The 16,907-nt window shown below is 43.9% G+C and overlaps 1 protein-coding gene across 1 annotated transcript in view; it reads right to left on the bottom strand.

Moving 5' to 3' along the window:
• Positions 1-1,107: 1,107 nt before the first annotated feature.
• The window catches only part of LOC140429836 (structural maintenance of chromosomes protein 2-like), a 55,918-nt gene continuing 40,118 nt past the window's right edge, over positions 1,108-16,907 (bottom strand). The window contains exons 22-24 of the mRNA XM_072517317.1: positions 10,177-10,337; positions 3,459-3,606; positions 1,108-1,629 (exon numbers count right to left, since the gene is read on the bottom strand). Coding sequence (XP_072373418.1) covers positions 1,438-1,629; positions 3,459-3,606; positions 10,177-10,337 — 501 coding nt within the window. The 3' untranslated portion in view covers positions 1,108-1,437. The remainder of the gene's footprint in view (positions 1,630-3,458; positions 3,607-10,176; positions 10,338-16,907) is intronic.

Genomic DNA, 16,907 nt, shown 5'->3' with positions numbered 1-16,907 from the left:
CCCAATCTGCACACTGGAAGTGTAGAGAGGCATAACAAATAGGAGGCACGCGATACAGCCCCTTATGCCTGCTTCAACGATCAACAAGATCAAGGTTGATCTTCCACCTCAATCCCACTTTCCCTCCCCATCTCAATTCTTCTGGTGTTCAAAAATCTATTGGCCTTAGCCTCGAATATACTCAACAATCAAGCATCCATAATCCGGTAAAGAATTCCCAACTTCCAGTAAAAATATCCTACTCAATCCCTCAACGTGAATGCAGGTTGTGCATAACCCCTCCAGTAGAAATGCTAGAAGGGTGAAAGATAAATTCATAGAGCAACACCTACTAAAAGTGTTTTAACAAAAATAAGAGGAAAGAAGTTAATCAAGAGAAGTATATGTTTTAAAATGTTTAAATATTATAGGCAGAAGGTCAGATATGGGGTGTATAAATAATTCTCTGTTTGAGGTAATGGGGAAGAATCAGAAACCAGTGGCAGCCGCGTGTACCATCTACACACGATGGTACGCACACGAAGCAGGAACTCACCAGGTTCTATAGGCAGCACCTTCCAACCCCACAATCACTGCCACCTGGAAGGACAAGGGCAGCAGATACCTGGGAACACCACCAACTGGAGGTTCTCCTCCAAGTCACTCACCATCCCGACTTGGAAAATATCGTTCATTCCTTCACTGTCACTGGGTTAAATCCTGGAACTTGTTCCCTAACAGCACTGTGGGCATACCTACATCTCAGGGGCTGCGGTGGTTCAAGAAGACAACTCCCCACCACTTCCCAAGGGCAACCAGGATGGGCAATAAATGCTGGCCCAGCCAGCAAAGCCCACATCCCGTAAATTAATAAAAAGTTCCAAGCCCAAGAGGAGGACACGACAGGCCACATGGCATCCTTCTGTGCGCCACGAATTCTGCAATCACCTACCAAACAACAACCGTTACCTTGTATCCTGTTGAGGAATGTGCGAGAAACGTTAGCAGATCCTCACAAATATGTAGCGGTGTCAAAAGTCTTGTGCAGAAGCTGTATGGAGTTTTGAATGGGAAAGAAGCTATCGACTCAAGAAATGTAAGCCAAGCTGGGAGGCAATCAAAAGCATAAACAGTACATCTTTTCTTTAATTTTCTATCACTTAAAGTAGAAAAGTTCATATCAAAACCTTTGCGGTTGTCCCTCTAATTGTTTGGCCATCAGTATTTTTGAACATTGATGCAAGAAATATTCTAAAAAGCATAGCATTGTCCATGAAAAGTGTTCATAATTATAGAGAAAAACAGTTTATTAGAAATATAAAAGGACAGGTATGTATAAAAGTATAAGGAAAACAAAGGGGAAAGAAACACAACTTTGCTGTACAGTGTTACATATACAGAAGATAGCTTGCACAGTGCCACACATCCTCTTGTGAGAAGCTTGCCTGGGTTTCAGAACTATATTTGAAGTCTGTTCCTCCTTTCTTTTGTTTTCTCTTTATCTGTTCGGCCGGGGAGGTGATTGGGTGTGATTGAACCATTCTGACTCTGAGCAAATCTTGTGACTGTTGACACGCCATCCACAAACTTGGTTTTGAACAAGACGTTAGCATTAGTGAACATGCCATCTTTCAATGACACCACGATAAACTGCAAGATTAAAAAACAAAGTCACCTTGACGTGGATATAGCTTTTCTTGGAAAAATAAAATTCCTACCTCCTATTTCTCCTCTGCTATCCTGCTCAATAGATGAAGCACAGATAAAGTAATACCACAGTAATTAGCTATACACTGCGAATGGAGTTTGCCTCGTGTCTTAATCATGAACTATTCTTTCTCATTCATTGACAACAGGTTCCCAACTGCCAAGGTGAAAGGTTGGTGTTCAAGGGTTGGTCACAGTGCAGGGGAGAAATGTTAAATGGTCAGAGGTGTCAGCGGGGCGGCACAATGGTTAGCACTGCCGCCTCACATCACCGAGATCCCAGGTTCGATCCCGGCCCCGTCACTGTCCATGTGGAGTTTTCCCTGTGTCTGCATGGCTCTCACTCCCACAACCCAAAGATGTGCAGGATAGGTGGATTGGGCACGCAAAATTGCCCCTTAATTGGAAAATAAAATGAATTGGGTACTCTAAGAGTGGTCATCGGAGATTAAAGAGACATGGCTTTTAGAAGCCACTGAGAAATGTGCAAATGCATTTACATAAATTGGAGGAGTAGGAAGAGGGGGCACAAGCTTAAACGGAGAATAATCGGAGAAATTGACACTGGGGCAATGCTGCGCAAATTTCCTCAGTCTTCCCTCACATTTCAGAGTTTTGACACTAACCTGTTGCTCTTCTCCAGCAATGCCACCATCACTCAAATATCTTCCTTGCATCTTAGAAACCATCAACAGATGCTCTACCCAAGGAGCAGTCTGACCAGAAAGCTTACTGAATTCGATCATGACTTCCTCTGCCTTGGTAGGTTTACTGCTTTCATTTAAAAAAATTTTTTTAAAAAAAAATAAATTTAGATTACCCAATTATTTTTTCCAATTAAGGGGCAATTTAGCGTGGCCAATCTACCTACTCTGCACATTTTTGGGTTGTGGGGCAAAACCCACGCAGACACGGGGAGAATGTGCAAATTCCACACAGACAGTAACCCAGAGCCGGGATTGAACCTGGGACCTCAGCGCCATGAGGCAGCTGTGCTAACCACTAGGCCACCGTGCTGCCCACTGTTTACTGCTTTCATAATGCATTTCAGCATATTGCTGGATTTAGCGATTTTGTGCTATATTAGTTGGACACCTAGGTCTCTTTAGCACTTCAATTCTATTCACAGCTGCTTTTTCTAAAACAGAGGTTTGCTTCTAATTTAACGAGACAGGCATTGTCCACATGTGAACCATGAGTGAGTATTGACAGGGTATTCAATTGCTGACGCATCACACTCAAGTCCGATTCTTCCTCAGGCAACATCCCAATGAATTTAGTGGTTCCTCGGTCACTCAGATGGTTAAGGTAAGTAACAGAGGAATTCAGGATAATTCCATAATTCATCCCATAAATGAGCCTGGGCTCATTTAGATGCTCCTGGCACATATTGATAGGACCACTAAAATTGGCTTCAGCATTCTCGATCGAAAAGGGAGATATTGGCCAACATTACCATTATTGGAGGAGAGCACCAAATATGTACCCATTGTTAAACAGCCCACCATTGCTCAAAATATAAATGTGAGCAAATGGGTTTGAGGGTTTCTGGAGACTCATATGAAGCAATACCTCAGTGCAAAATCAGAAATAGGAAAGGAGAAGAAAATAGAAAAGGGTGAGGGAGGGGGTGTGAAAAGAAGCAGAGAAAATAGAAGTGAGGGAAGAAAGGAACAAATTGCAGGTTTCAACTCTTATATTGCCGAAAATGAAATGAGAGCAGTTAAACTTTTATGTGCTCTTTTCTTTTACATAAAGTGCGCATAACATACCTGCGAGTGCCGGAAATGTGTTCGCAACATCTGTCCAATGTTTTGGGTATGCGAGAGGTCCAGCGCTGCATCCACTTCATCCAGAATATAAATTGGAGCAGGTTTGAACAGCAGCATGGCCAAGATCAGGGATAGAGCCACCAGTGACCTACACAATATAAACACAGAGCAATCACATTCAGTTACACACAGAGCAGTCACATTCAGTTCCACACAGAGCAATCACATTCAGTTACACGCAGAGCAATCACATTCAGTTACACGCAGCGCAATCACATTCAGTTACACGCAGCGCAATCACATTCAGTTACACGCAGCGCAATCACATTCAGTTACACGCAGCGCAACCACATTCAGTTACACGCAGCGCAACTACATTCAGTTACACGCAGCGCAATCACATTCAGTTACACACAGAGCAACCACATTCAGTTACACACAGGGCAATCACATTCAGTTACACGCAGCGCAATCACATTCAGTTACACGCAGCGCAACCACATTCAGTTACACGCAGCGCAACTACATTCAGTTACACGCAGCGCAATCACATTCAGTTACACGCAGCGCAACCACATTCAGTTACACGCAGCGCAACTACATTCAGTTACACGCAGCGCAATCACATTCAGTTACACGCAGCGCAATCACATTCAGTTACACACAGAGCAACCACATTCAGTTACACACAGGGCAATCACATTCAGTTACACACAGAGCAGTCACATTCAGTTCCACGCAGAGCAATCACATTCAGTTACACACAGAGCAATCACATTCAGTTGCACGCAGCGCAATCACATTCAGTTACACGCAGCGCAATCACATTCAGTTACACACAGAGCAATCACATTCAGTTGCACGCAGCGCAATCACATTCAGTTACACGCAGCGCAATCACATTCAGTTACACACAGAGCAACCACATTCAGTTACACACAGGGCAATCACATTCAGTTACACGCAGAGCAATCACATTCAGTTGCACGCAGCGCAATCACATTCAGTTACACAGAGCAATCACATTCAGTTACACACAGAGCAATCACATTCAGTTACACACAGAGCAATCGCATTCAGTTACACACAGAGCAATCACATTCAGTTACACACAGAGCAATCACATTCAGTTACACACAGAGCAATCACATTCAGTTACACACAGAGCAATCACATTCAGTTACACACAGAGCAATCACATTCAGTTACACACAGAGCAATCACATTCAGTTACACACAGAGCAATCACATTCAGTTACACACAGAGCAATCACATTCAGTTACACACAGAGCAATCACATTCAGTTACACACAGAGCAATCACATTCAGTTACACACAGAGCAATCACATTCAGTTACACACAGAGCAATCACATTCAGTTACACGCAGCACAACCACATTCAGTTACACACAGAGCAACCACATTCAGTTACACGCAGCGCAATCACATTCAGTTACACACAGAGCAACCACATTCAGTTACACACAGCGCAGTCACATTCAGTTCCACACAGAGCAATCACATTCAGTTACACACAGAGCAATCACAATCAGTTACACGCAGCGCAATCACATTCAGTTACACACAGAGCAACCACATTCAGTTACACATAGAGCAGTCACATTCAGTTACACAGAGGGCAACCACATTCAGTTACGCACAGCGCAGTCACATTCAGTTACACAGAGGGCAACCACATTCAGTTACACACAGAGCAATCATATTCAGTTCCACACAGAGCAATCACATTCAGTTCCACACAGAGCAATCACATTCAGTTCTACACAGAGCAGTCACATCAGTGACACAGAGCAATCACATTCAGTTCCACACAGAGCAATCACATTCAAAGACACACAGCGCAGTCACATTCAGTGACACACAGAGCAATCACATTCATTTACACACAGAGCAATCACATTCAGTTACACACAGCACAGTCACATTCAGTTAAACACAGCGCAGTCACATTCAGTTACACACAGAGCAGTCACATTCAGTGACACACAGAGCAGTCACATCCAGTTCCACACAGAGCAATCATATTGTTACACACAGAGCAATCACATTCAGTTACATACAGAGCAGTCACATTCAGTTACATACAGAGCAGTCACATTCAGTGACACACAGCGCAGTCACATTCAGTTACACGCAGAGCAATCACATTCAGTTCCACAGAGAGTAATCACATCCAGTTACACACAGAACAGTCACATTCAGTTACATACAGAGCAATCACATCCAGTTACACACAGAGCAATCACATCCAGTTACACACAGAGCAATCACATTCAGTTACACGCAGCCATCACATTCAGTTACACACAGCCATCACATTGTGACACACAGAGCAGTCATATTCAGTTACACACAGAGCAACCACATTCAGTTACACAGCGCAATCACATTCAGTTACACACAGAGCAGTCACATTCAGTTACACAGAGCAATCACATTCAGTTACACACAGAGCAATCACATTCAGTTACACGCAGAGCAATCACATTCAGTTACACAGCGCAATCACATTCAGTTACACACAGAGCAGTCACATTCAGTTTCACACAGAGCCATCACATTCAGTGACACGCAGAGCAGTTACATTCAGTTACACACAGAGCAGTCACATTCGGTGACACACAGCGCAATCACATTCAGTTCATGAAACTGGTGTTAACTCAGTATACTTCTCAAATCAGATACAGGCTAGAACGCGGCAGCACAGTTTAAGAAAAAGTCCCCATTTGAAGATGAATATTATTTTCTTTTTTCTCTGAAGTTGCTCAATTGTGAAATTTTCTCCCCCCAAAAGGCAGTGGAGGCTGGGTCATTGAATTTATTCACGGCCGAGTTGGATACATTTTTAAAATCAACAAGGGCATCGAAGGGTTATGGGGATAAGCAGGAAAGTGGAGTTGAGACCACAAACAGATCAGCTGTGATCTTATTGAATGGTGCAGCAAGTTGGGAAGGTTGAACTGACCTGCTCCTAATTCGTATATTCCTATTCTCATACGCAGAGCTTTGGTTGAACACTGCCTCCCTGGCCTACTTAGCACTGCTAATTTGCTGGAGCAATTTTGACTTGACATGGCAGGACGTGCTTAGTATTACCATATCAGAGTAAAACTATGGGCAAAATATTTGCAATTAAAATATTGCAAGGTTAGGGCGGCACGGTGGCACAATGGTTAGCACTGCTGCCTCACAGTGCTGAGGACCCGGGTTCGATCCCAGCCCCGGGTTACTGTCCATGTGGAGTTTGCACATTCTCCCTGTGGCTGCGTGGGTCTCACCCCCACACTCCAAAGACGAGCAGGGTAGGTGGATTGGTTACACTAAATTGCCCCTTAATTGAGAAAAAATAACTGGGTACTCTTTTTTTAAAAAATAGTGCAAGGTTTTATATTGAAAAAAATCATGACTTGTCATTTCAAGCGTATTCAATATTCTCCACAAATCAAATAATGGACAATTGAACAAAAAAAAAAAAAGAATAATTTAACAGAAACAAATATAGGTGTCAAGAGGCTGAAGGCAGGCATAATCAAAATCTGGTCCCTCACACAATGGATGATATAGTGGCCTTGAATAGAGTTCAGGGGAGAGCTACAAGAATAATTTCTGGCCAACAAAAGGTTACTCATATAAGCTTAATCGGCCATTCTCCAGAGTGCCTTTCTCAAGAGTAGCACAGACCTGAAGACTAAGAGGTGAAGGTTTATTAAAAAAATAAAAGCAATGGATGACATTGTCTATTGATAAAGAGGAGGATCCTAACTACATACAAGTAGAACCAACTAGATATTAGGCGGGTTTTCTACTCCCAGAGAGTAGCGAGCCTCTCGAATGTGTTGCCAGCTGGTGCATTGTGTACGAATTCTCTATGCACCCTCAAGAGGGAACTGAAGCAGTTCTTTACTGGAGCAGAGGGCACACAGATGGCACGGTAGCACAGTGGTTAGCACTGTTGCTCCACAGTGCCAGGGACCTGGGTTCAATTCCTAGCTTGGGTCACTGTCTGTGCGGAGTCTTCCCATTCTCGCCGCGACTGCGTGGGTTTCCTCCGGGTACTCCGATTTCCTCCCACAAGTCCGAAAAGGCGTACTTGTTAGGTGAATTGGACATTCTGAATTCTCGGTGTACCCGAACAGGCGCCGGAATGTGCCGACTAGGGATTTTCACAGTAACTTCATTGCAGTGTTAATGTAAGCCTACTTGTGACACTAATAAAGATTATATTATATACATCATATTGAAGGCAAGATTAGCACACTAGCCATGTAATCTCTGCAAATAGTTCTGACCACTTGATGAAGTTAAAGGGAATTTTCCAGTTATTGATCTTGTAATCTCATCTCCACTGGGAGATTACATGGCTGCGGTGGATAGAATGGTGTCTATTCGCAATAACCCAGATACCGGACTTGAAGTGCCTTTTAGGTGGGACTTTATTCTTCCATTAACAATACTCCTCTAAGGTTTTCAAAATCTTGCTCAAGCTTCATAGCTCTATACCATCTGTCAAATACCATTTCTTTTCTCCAGCAAATTCTACAAGAGTTTGATTCTGTGGCTCCCTCAGACTCCCAATCTTTTATCTGTAAGCTTCTGGAACATTAAGCACAGCAGTCTTAACCACATCATAACCTGCAGATTGTTCATCCAAAAGGGTTGAATAAACCTCCTTGCTTTCCCTACCAAAACACATTGTATTAGAATTGTCCATTTTTTCCCTAGGCTATTGTAATTACGTAGCAATTTTCTCAAACAATACAAAATACAGCTCAACTCATTCCTCTCTGAATTCAGGCACCAGGTGAATATTCCTTGTCAAATCAAACCCAGGAGTGAAAGCCAACTCCTTGCTCCTCCCGGTTTGTAAAATCAAAGTCTTTCTCCTTCCAGTTCAAATTTTCTGGTTTCCTGCTCTCTTTGCAATTAAAAGCTTTTCCTTTTCTCTTTCAGAGTGCAAGCTCCTACCAACATTCTGCATGATGGATTTCTCTAATCTCTGTCTCTATTGCAAACTAACCTTTCGTCAATAAAGTTCAGTGATATCTTAACACATTCTATAAACCAATTCCACAATGGCTTGTCATGTCGTCTTCCCTTCAAAGCCCACCTCCAAGGCAATATGAATCACTTGGGACTTATTTCCAGGTATAAATGCTAATTAGCTATTGTCCAAAAACTTCCAATTTCATTCTATCTTGGAATGAAATAGACAGTTTAATATATAACTGTGTATAAAACCCAACATTTAAACATCTCCCATTGAAACTTGGGAGACTAAAAGTCTATCCTAACTCAGCAAATGCTCTTACCATTGTCAACAGGTATGAACACCTTGCCTATTCTTCCCAGTAAAACAATCTGGGCCCCTTTTAACCTTTAACAACCTAGCAACCCAAGCTTGTCATCGGGCAGGATTCGGAGCAGATCATGTGAAAATGTCCAAGACAACAGATAAGTAGTTACGGCAGGAGTCAACTGGAGACTGAATAATGAAGCTGCAAGAGACTGTGTACAATGAGCATAAACAGCAGCTGTTGTGATAAAATTGGGGCCTGCACCCTCCTCCAACAATAATTTATCTGGGTTTCTAAACAAATCAGCATTGGTTTTCTATTAGCAGAGGTCATAAAAAAATTCAGATCAAGACTTTGTTATGTGTAAATAATTACCTTGTTTGCCTACAAAATAAGGACTACACTAAAAGCAATTAATTGCTGTAATTAGACTATTTCTCTGCACAAGTGCTGCCTCACCTGTTGAGTATTTCCAGCACTTCAAAAAAATTTCAGATTTCTAGCATCTGCATTATTTTGCTTTTGCAATTATCTGTAAATCTCTTGGGGATATTGTGAAAGACACAACATAAATGGAAGTTCTTGCCTTCTAATGATAGAATTTGCTGTTCAAGTTGAAATTCCAAATGTCAAGAGTCCGAGAACACTGCAAACAGGTTAATTGGAGTGTGTAAACTCGGCATAATTATGGTGTCTCTTTAATACTGAGACATAGACCGGCCCGTTTAGCTGCAAATATGCATGTGACTCTTTCAAATTTGGGTCCCAGTTGTTGCTTATAGCTCAGACTCCCACTCACTAAGAGGTGGAAAATCTTTATATGGTGTTCTTGTGAAAATTACAACAATTATCAATTCCCATTACAGAGGAGAAGACTGAAGGGTATAGATGAAAGCAAGTTAATGGTAAGTTACTGTTTCAATTAGAAAGATGGAGGTTGAGGGGCGACCTGATAGAGGCCTACAAGATTATGAGGGGCATAGATAGTGGATGGGCAGGCACTCTTTCCCAGGGTGGAGGATTCAGTCACCAGGGGACATAAGTTTAAGGTTCGTAGGGCAAAGTTTAGAGGAGATGTGCGAGGCAGGTTTTTTACGCAAAGGGTGGTGAGTGCCTGGAACGCGTTGCCAGGGGAGGTTGTGGAAGCAGATTCATTAACGGCGTCTCAAAGGCATCTTGACAAACACATGGATAGGATGGGTATAGAGGGATACGGCACAAGGAAGTGCTGAGGGTTTTGGCAAAGGTTGGTATCTGGACCGGTACAGGCTTGGAGGGCCACAGGGCCTGTTCCTGTATTGTTCTTTATTCTTTGTACTACAACTGAAAATTGAGGAGGAAAAAGTATTTACATCAAAAAGGTAATTAAAACCAGAAATCCAATAAAAAAGAGTGGCAAACCTTTGACCGCCACTAAGCTCAGTAAGATTCTCTTTCCAGGCATCTCCAAGGGCTACTTTGAATTCAAGTCCATCTAGGATAGTCTTGCCGTCGGGAGGCACCAACATGGCATTAGCTCCAGGAAGCAGTGTGGCGAAAATGGAGCCAAAATCTTTGTTTACCTAGGTTAAAAGAGATAAGCAAATATACCAGGGTCAAGATACATTGGTTAAAATTAACTTGTTTTATTAGCTACACATCAAATTGCGCATTTTACTCACAAACCAACAAGCAAATTAATTTGGTCACTCCACTTCTTCAGATTCTTTACATCAGAAGTCAGTGACAGTATACAGGTCCAAGGCCACAGTTAGTTGACCTTTGACATGTTAAAAATGTACCAGAAGCTCAGTCATGTTTAGCATTTTAAAAAACAAAAAACTTCAAAGACTGAGATATATATTCAAAATTGTAAACAAAATAAATTTGCACAGGTTTAAAATTAAAAGACCACACACACTGATGTTGCATATTAAAGCTCAAGGATAGTTTGTAGAATATCACAACTCTGTCTATTCCAAACTGATAAATGAGGGTCAGTTTTCTTCTTCCAGGCTTTTAATGATCCCCATTAATTTCCTTACTTATGGAGGCAGATACTTGCATTGGAAGCAGTTCAGAGAAAGTTTGGGATACTTCCGGTGCGGCATGTCGTGGAACGGTCGCACATCGAGGTGGCTCCCGCCAGAGAACTATGTTTAAGCTCTTTTCGCATGACCTTCGATGAAAATCTCCGCTGAGATTTGTTGAGATTGATGGATTGAGTGTTCCACAGTAAGGGGATGCGTAGTAGGTACAGAACTAGGCAACAGAAGAAAAAAGCAGCAGCTTCAAAAGTGGAAGCCTCGAGTGGCTTGGTGGAGAAGAAAATGGCAGAGGTGATTGTGGTATCAGGGGCCACCCCAGTAACCAGATCTTAGCTGTGTAACTGCAGAAACTCTGCGGAGAGGTCTCGGGAGACCACTAGAAGGCGATTTCCTTGATTTGCGGGGCCCTGGCTAAGGTGACAAAGTGGTGAAGCAGCAGGGTGCGGAGCTGCAAGAGGTGGGGGTTGCTCTGTTAAATCAGAGCAACCAGATTGTGGCTCTGGAGGTGGAAAGGGTGGTGTCCGATAACAAGAGTTGTGAGGGCTATGGTGGACAACCTGGAAAAGTTGTCCAGGTTGAGAAGGCAGAATCTGTGCGTGGTTGGGTGCCGGAGCAGGGCAGATGGGAAGGCCACAAGGTGCGAATCTACCAGCATGTTGGGAGTGGAGCTGGCCAGAAGTTGTGCAGCTTTTAATAACGCCGAGGCAGCACTGTATCATAATAATGTTCAGTTTGGTGTGATTTACCCCGTGCGCCTTCAGGATGACCTACAAATATAAGGATCACTACTTTGAGACTCCAGAGGAAGCAGAGGCGTTTGTCCAAAGAAATGGACTGGGGTTGAAATAATTGTAGTGTATTTTTCGTGGGTTGAGGGGTGCATGTTCAAAGGTGGGTGGGGGGTGTTCGGTTTCTTTGTCTGCTTGCTTTTTGTTATCAATGGTTGAAGGGATGTTGGTTGGGCTGTTGTGTAACTTAAAATGTGGAATTGTATTATGGGGGTTGGTGGGATGGATGTTGCTTACTGTTCATATTATGTTCTTCTGAAATTCATAAAGTTGGGTTTGGGCAGGGGGTTGGTTTGAAGTTTTGGAATTTTGGGGTTATAAATGGTTCTCGGTGTGGAGGCCACGCCGCTAGCTAGAATAGTTAGTCAATGGAAGTGAAGGGATGAGGTTATCGGTGGCTCGTAAGGTGGAGGGTTTATTAGGTACGGGCTTAGGGGTTATGGTTATTGGATGGTTGGGGTACTTGGGCGCCTGGTTGTTTGGGTTTGGTGGATGCTGGGAAGGGGGGAGGATTGGGTTAGTCTTCTGATGGTGGCTGGGGACTTTCTTTGTCCAGTTGAGTTGGGGATCTAGCGGTCAGCTTGAGTGGGCCTGGTGTCGGTCCTGCTCAGTGGGTTGCTGGACTGCCTCATGAGGCAGGAAAGGCTGACTCTGGTAAGGCAGGGGTCAGACGACCACCCATTTGGCTGGTCACAGGGAATGTGAGGGGGTTGGGTGAGACAGGTGTTTCGTTCGGGGTTTACAGTAGGGCCGGGGGGGGGGGGCAACAATCCTGATTAATAAGAAGGTAGTCACATGGTTGTTAGCAGGTGCTGGTCAATGTTTATGCCCCAAAATGGGAGACACCGCTTTTATCAATAGATTGTTGTTTTTGATCCCGGATTTGGATTCGCACCAGCTAATAATGGGAGGGGACTTTAACTGCTTATTGGATCCCCAATTCGATACGTTGAGACACAAGACGTTGAAACCTTCTGGGATGGCAAGGGCACTGTTGGTGTTTATGGAGCAGATTGGGGGGGGGGGGGGGGGGGGGGGGGGGGGGGCAGGGAAAGCAGAACAGTGGAGATTTCTACACCCAGGTTAGAAGGATTTTTTGTTCTTCTCTCAGGTTCCCCAGGTGTATTCCAGGATTGATTTCTTTGTGGTAGGTAGGTCCCGCTGCTGTGGGTGGGGTACTCGACGAGTGATCTCTGACCATGCTCCGCATTATGTTGACGTGGTGGTTAGGTCTTGGCCCGCTCAGCACCTCTCTGTAGAGGTTTAATGCATCGCTGTTGGCAGAAAAGGGCTTCTGCAAGAGTGTTTCCACCACCATTGAGGAGTATCTCACATTTAATTGGAGTGGAGAGATTTCACGTTCCATTTTGAAGGTAGTTGTTCGAGGGGGAGATCATTTCTTTTAAGACGCATATCGAGAAGAGTGAAAAGGGTGGAGAGGCAGAGGTTGGTAGATGCCATCTTGAAGGTGGATCGTCAATATTCGGTCAATCAGACACTGGAGTTATGGCTTGTAGGAAGAAGCTACAGTTGGAGTTTGGGCTGCAGGCAACGGATAGGGCGGCGCACCTGCTGCGACGTTCGAGGGGCTTTTTATGAGCATGGAGAAAAGGCTAGTCGCTTGTTGGCACACCAACTGAGGCGACCTTCGGACATTATGCAGGTTAGGGACGCGGCAGGGGGTAGAGTCGTCTCTGTCCGGGCCAAGATTAATGAGGCGTTTGATCGGAACCATTACGAGTCAGAGCCCCCAGAGGATGGGTCAACAATATTAAGAATGATTTGCTGGTTTGACTATTCCAGTGGTGGAACAGGAGAAAAAGGAGGAACTGGAGGCTCCTCTGACTTGAGGATATTATGGAGGATATGGGTCTGATGCAGCCAGGGAAGGCGCCGAGGTTGGATGGGTTCCCGATTGAATTTTATAAGAAGTTTGCGGGATTGCTGGCCCCAGTGCTGCTTGAGATGTTTGAGGATTTTATGTCTTGGGGGATGTTATTGGCCATATTGGTGCAGGCATCGTACTCCTTGATCTTAAAGAATGTTAAGGATTCAATGGAGTGTGGGTCGTACCATCCCATTTCATCATTGAATGCGGATGCAAAGTTGTTGGCAAACGTCATGGCTAGGCGCATGGAACCCTGCCTCTCAGGGGTCACATTGGAGGAGCAGACGGGGTTTGTTAAGGGAAGACAGATGTTGGCCAATATTTGGCAGTTGCTTAACATTGTTTTGTGCTTCTCTCCAGCCCAGGAGTTGGAGATGATTATCTAGATGCGGAAAAAGCGTTTGATAGTGTTATGGGCCAGGGTTTAGAGAACCCCAAAGTGTATCATGGAGTTCACCTGACCCACAACTTTTAATAGATTGTGGTATGGGGAGCACACGTCCCACTCTACAGGTGTGGTACAGCAGAAATGGAAAAGTATTTTTTAAAGCAAAACAATTGTTTATTCTATGAGCTCAAGTTAACCTTTTTAAAACATACAGTGAACATCATAGCAACCATTAATTCAAATACAACCCCCAACGAATACAACACTAAGTAAACCTTTAAGCTTTCCTTTTTAACATCCATACGACTTAAAACACCGTTTACCAGAAGCACATCAGGTTAAAGTCACTACTGTTATTAGTTTTAAATCACCAGGATCGATTTACAGTCTTTAGATTACAGAGAGAGATTCATACACCTTCTGGCTATGAACTGCAGCTATCCAGCTCTGAAAACTAAACTAAAACACAACCTGCAGCAAACAGCCTAAAACGAAAGTAAAAAGCTGACAGACAGCCCAGCTCCACCCACTCTCTGACATCACTGCAGTAGTAAACACCCATTTCTTAAAGGTATTCTCACAACAGATATTTATATACACATCCATTTATAAACACCCATTTCTGAAAGGTACTCTCACTACAGATATTTATATACACACCCATTTATAAACACCCATTTCTGAAAGGTACACTCACGTGACAATAGGGTTGAGTGGGCTATTTGTCAGAGGTCTTGGGGAGGTTTGGCTTTGGGCCAAGATTTTTATCTTGGATCCAGCTTCTATATATGGAACCCACTGCGGGCATCCTTATAAACGCTTTTAAGTTTGAAATACTTCCAACTGAGGAGAGGCACGAGACAGAGGTGTCCACTGTCCGCCACCTGGTCCAGTTTTTGTTATCTGGGTGGCCCATGATTGGCCCTCACTACAAAAATGAAATTTTGGGGACCTAGTAAAGCGGTGAATGCTGGCCTAAAGTAGGATAACTTCCTTCTGACTTTAGCAGATAAGGTTCAGTGAGTCAAAATGAGTACCCTCCAAGATTTTTATTTTTATTTCAGCGCATTCCAGTTTTCCTTCTGAAATCTTTCTTCGCAAGAGTCAATAAGATGATTGCGTCTTTTATTTGGGCAGGCAGGACCTCACAAGTTTGTTGGGGTTTTTACAAAGGGATAGGCAGTCAGGGGCCTAGCATTGCCCAACCTTTATACTACTATTGGGTGACAAATATTGAAATGGTGCGGGGATGGTATAGGGACAAGGTCCGTATGGGGGCGGATGGAGAAGAATGACTGTAAAAGCACTAGTTTGAGTTTATTGGTCACGGCTCCCCAAACAAAATGGACTACCAATCCGATGGTGGTGGCCAGCATGAGCATGGGGAGTTTAGGCGACATTTTAAACTGGGTGCCATGTCAGTGTTGGCCCCAATTTGTGAAAACCATTGTTTTATGCTGGTGGTCTTAGACTCGTCCTTTGGGGCTCAGAGGGAAGAGGGGGTTCGAGCGATTTGGTGACTCGTTTGTAGATGGGAAGTTCACTAGTTTTGAGGAGTGGCTGGAGAAGTACAAGCTTCCTAGAGTTAACCAGTTTCGGCACTATCAGGGGCAGCACGGTGGCGCAGTGGTTAGAAATGCTGTCTCACGCTGCTGAGGACTGGGTTTAATCCTGGCCCTGGGTCACTGTCTGTGTGGAGTTCGCACATTCGCTTCGTGTCTGCGTGGGTCTCACCCCACAACCCAAAAAGATGTGCAGGTTAAGTGGATTGGCCATGTTAGATAGCCCGTTAATTGGAAAAAAAAGAATTGGGAACTCTAAATTTATTTACTTTTAAAAGTTTTGGTACTATCAGGTGCGAGTTGTACGCAAGGAGGTTGTTTCTTTCCCATTGCCACCCACCCCCATTGATGGGCAGAGTTCTCTTGGTGGTTGACGTAGGGGAGAGTGTCGGAGATCTATGGTCGGCTGGTATTGACGGAGCGGGTCATGTTGATAGAGATGAAAAAGAAGTGGGAGGGCGAGTTGAGCCAGGAGTTTTTCTGTTGGGGGGGGGGGGGGGGGGGGCTGCTGTGAAGCAAGGCTCTGTACAGAATCAACTCCACATTCTTGTGCACTAGGCTCAGCTTGATTCAATTTAAGGTGCTGCATAGGGCACATCTGACTAGGGCACGAATGAGTGGATTTTTCCACGGATGTTGAGGAAAAGTGAAACGGTGCTCTAGGGGCCCGGCGCATCGCACACACATGTTCTGATCCTGTACTAAGCTTGTGAGTTTCGGGGTCACCATAGCTTCCTTAATAGCCTGAAGGAGAATTCCATTTGGCTGGAAGTCTTCGGCCCTGCCCAGTGCGGTTAAGCGACCTGATGGAGTTTTTGTACTTGGAAAAGATTCAAGTATGTAATGAGAGGGTCGGCTGAAGGGTTCTACCCGAGATGGCAGTCGTTATTTACTATTTCAGGGAGTTGGACACTATAAGATTTTAGGGGAAAACATAGGGATTGGTTGTTGTTTCTTTTGGGTTTGGGGGGTATTGGACAGGTTGAAATATTGTAAACTATTGTACGTATACAGATGTAAAATTGAAAATTAATTAATAAAAATATATATATTTTTAAAGTTCAGAGAAAGTTCACTCCACTGAGTCCTGGGATGAAGGTTAAAGCAGGTTGGACCTATAAATGTTGTTTAGAAGAATGAGAGATGATCTTATTGAAACATAAAATATTCGGAGGGTGTTTGACAGGGTAGATGGTCGAGGACATTTCCTCTTGTGGGGAATCTAGAACCAGGTGCACAGTTTGTAAATTAGGGTCTCCCCATTTAAGATGATGGAAAAATGTCTTCTCTCAGATGGCTGTTAGTTTTCAGAATCTCCACCAAGGTCATTGATGGGAGGTCGTTGAATATATTCAAGGTTAGGTTAGACAGATTTTTGATCCACATGGGAGTCAGGGTTATGGGGAATAGACTGTAGAATAATAGAATTTACAGTGCAGGAGGGCGGCATTCGGCCCATCGAGTCTGCACCAAACCTCT

Source organism: Scyliorhinus torazame, chromosome 9, assembly GCF_047496885.1.
Source record: "Scyliorhinus torazame isolate Kashiwa2021f chromosome 9, sScyTor2.1, whole genome shotgun sequence".
NCBI lineage: Eukaryota > Metazoa > Chordata > Chondrichthyes > Carcharhiniformes > Scyliorhinidae > Scyliorhinus > Scyliorhinus torazame.
Note: the sequence above shows the minus strand (reverse complement) of the source record. Positions and strands in the feature narration are given on the sequence as shown.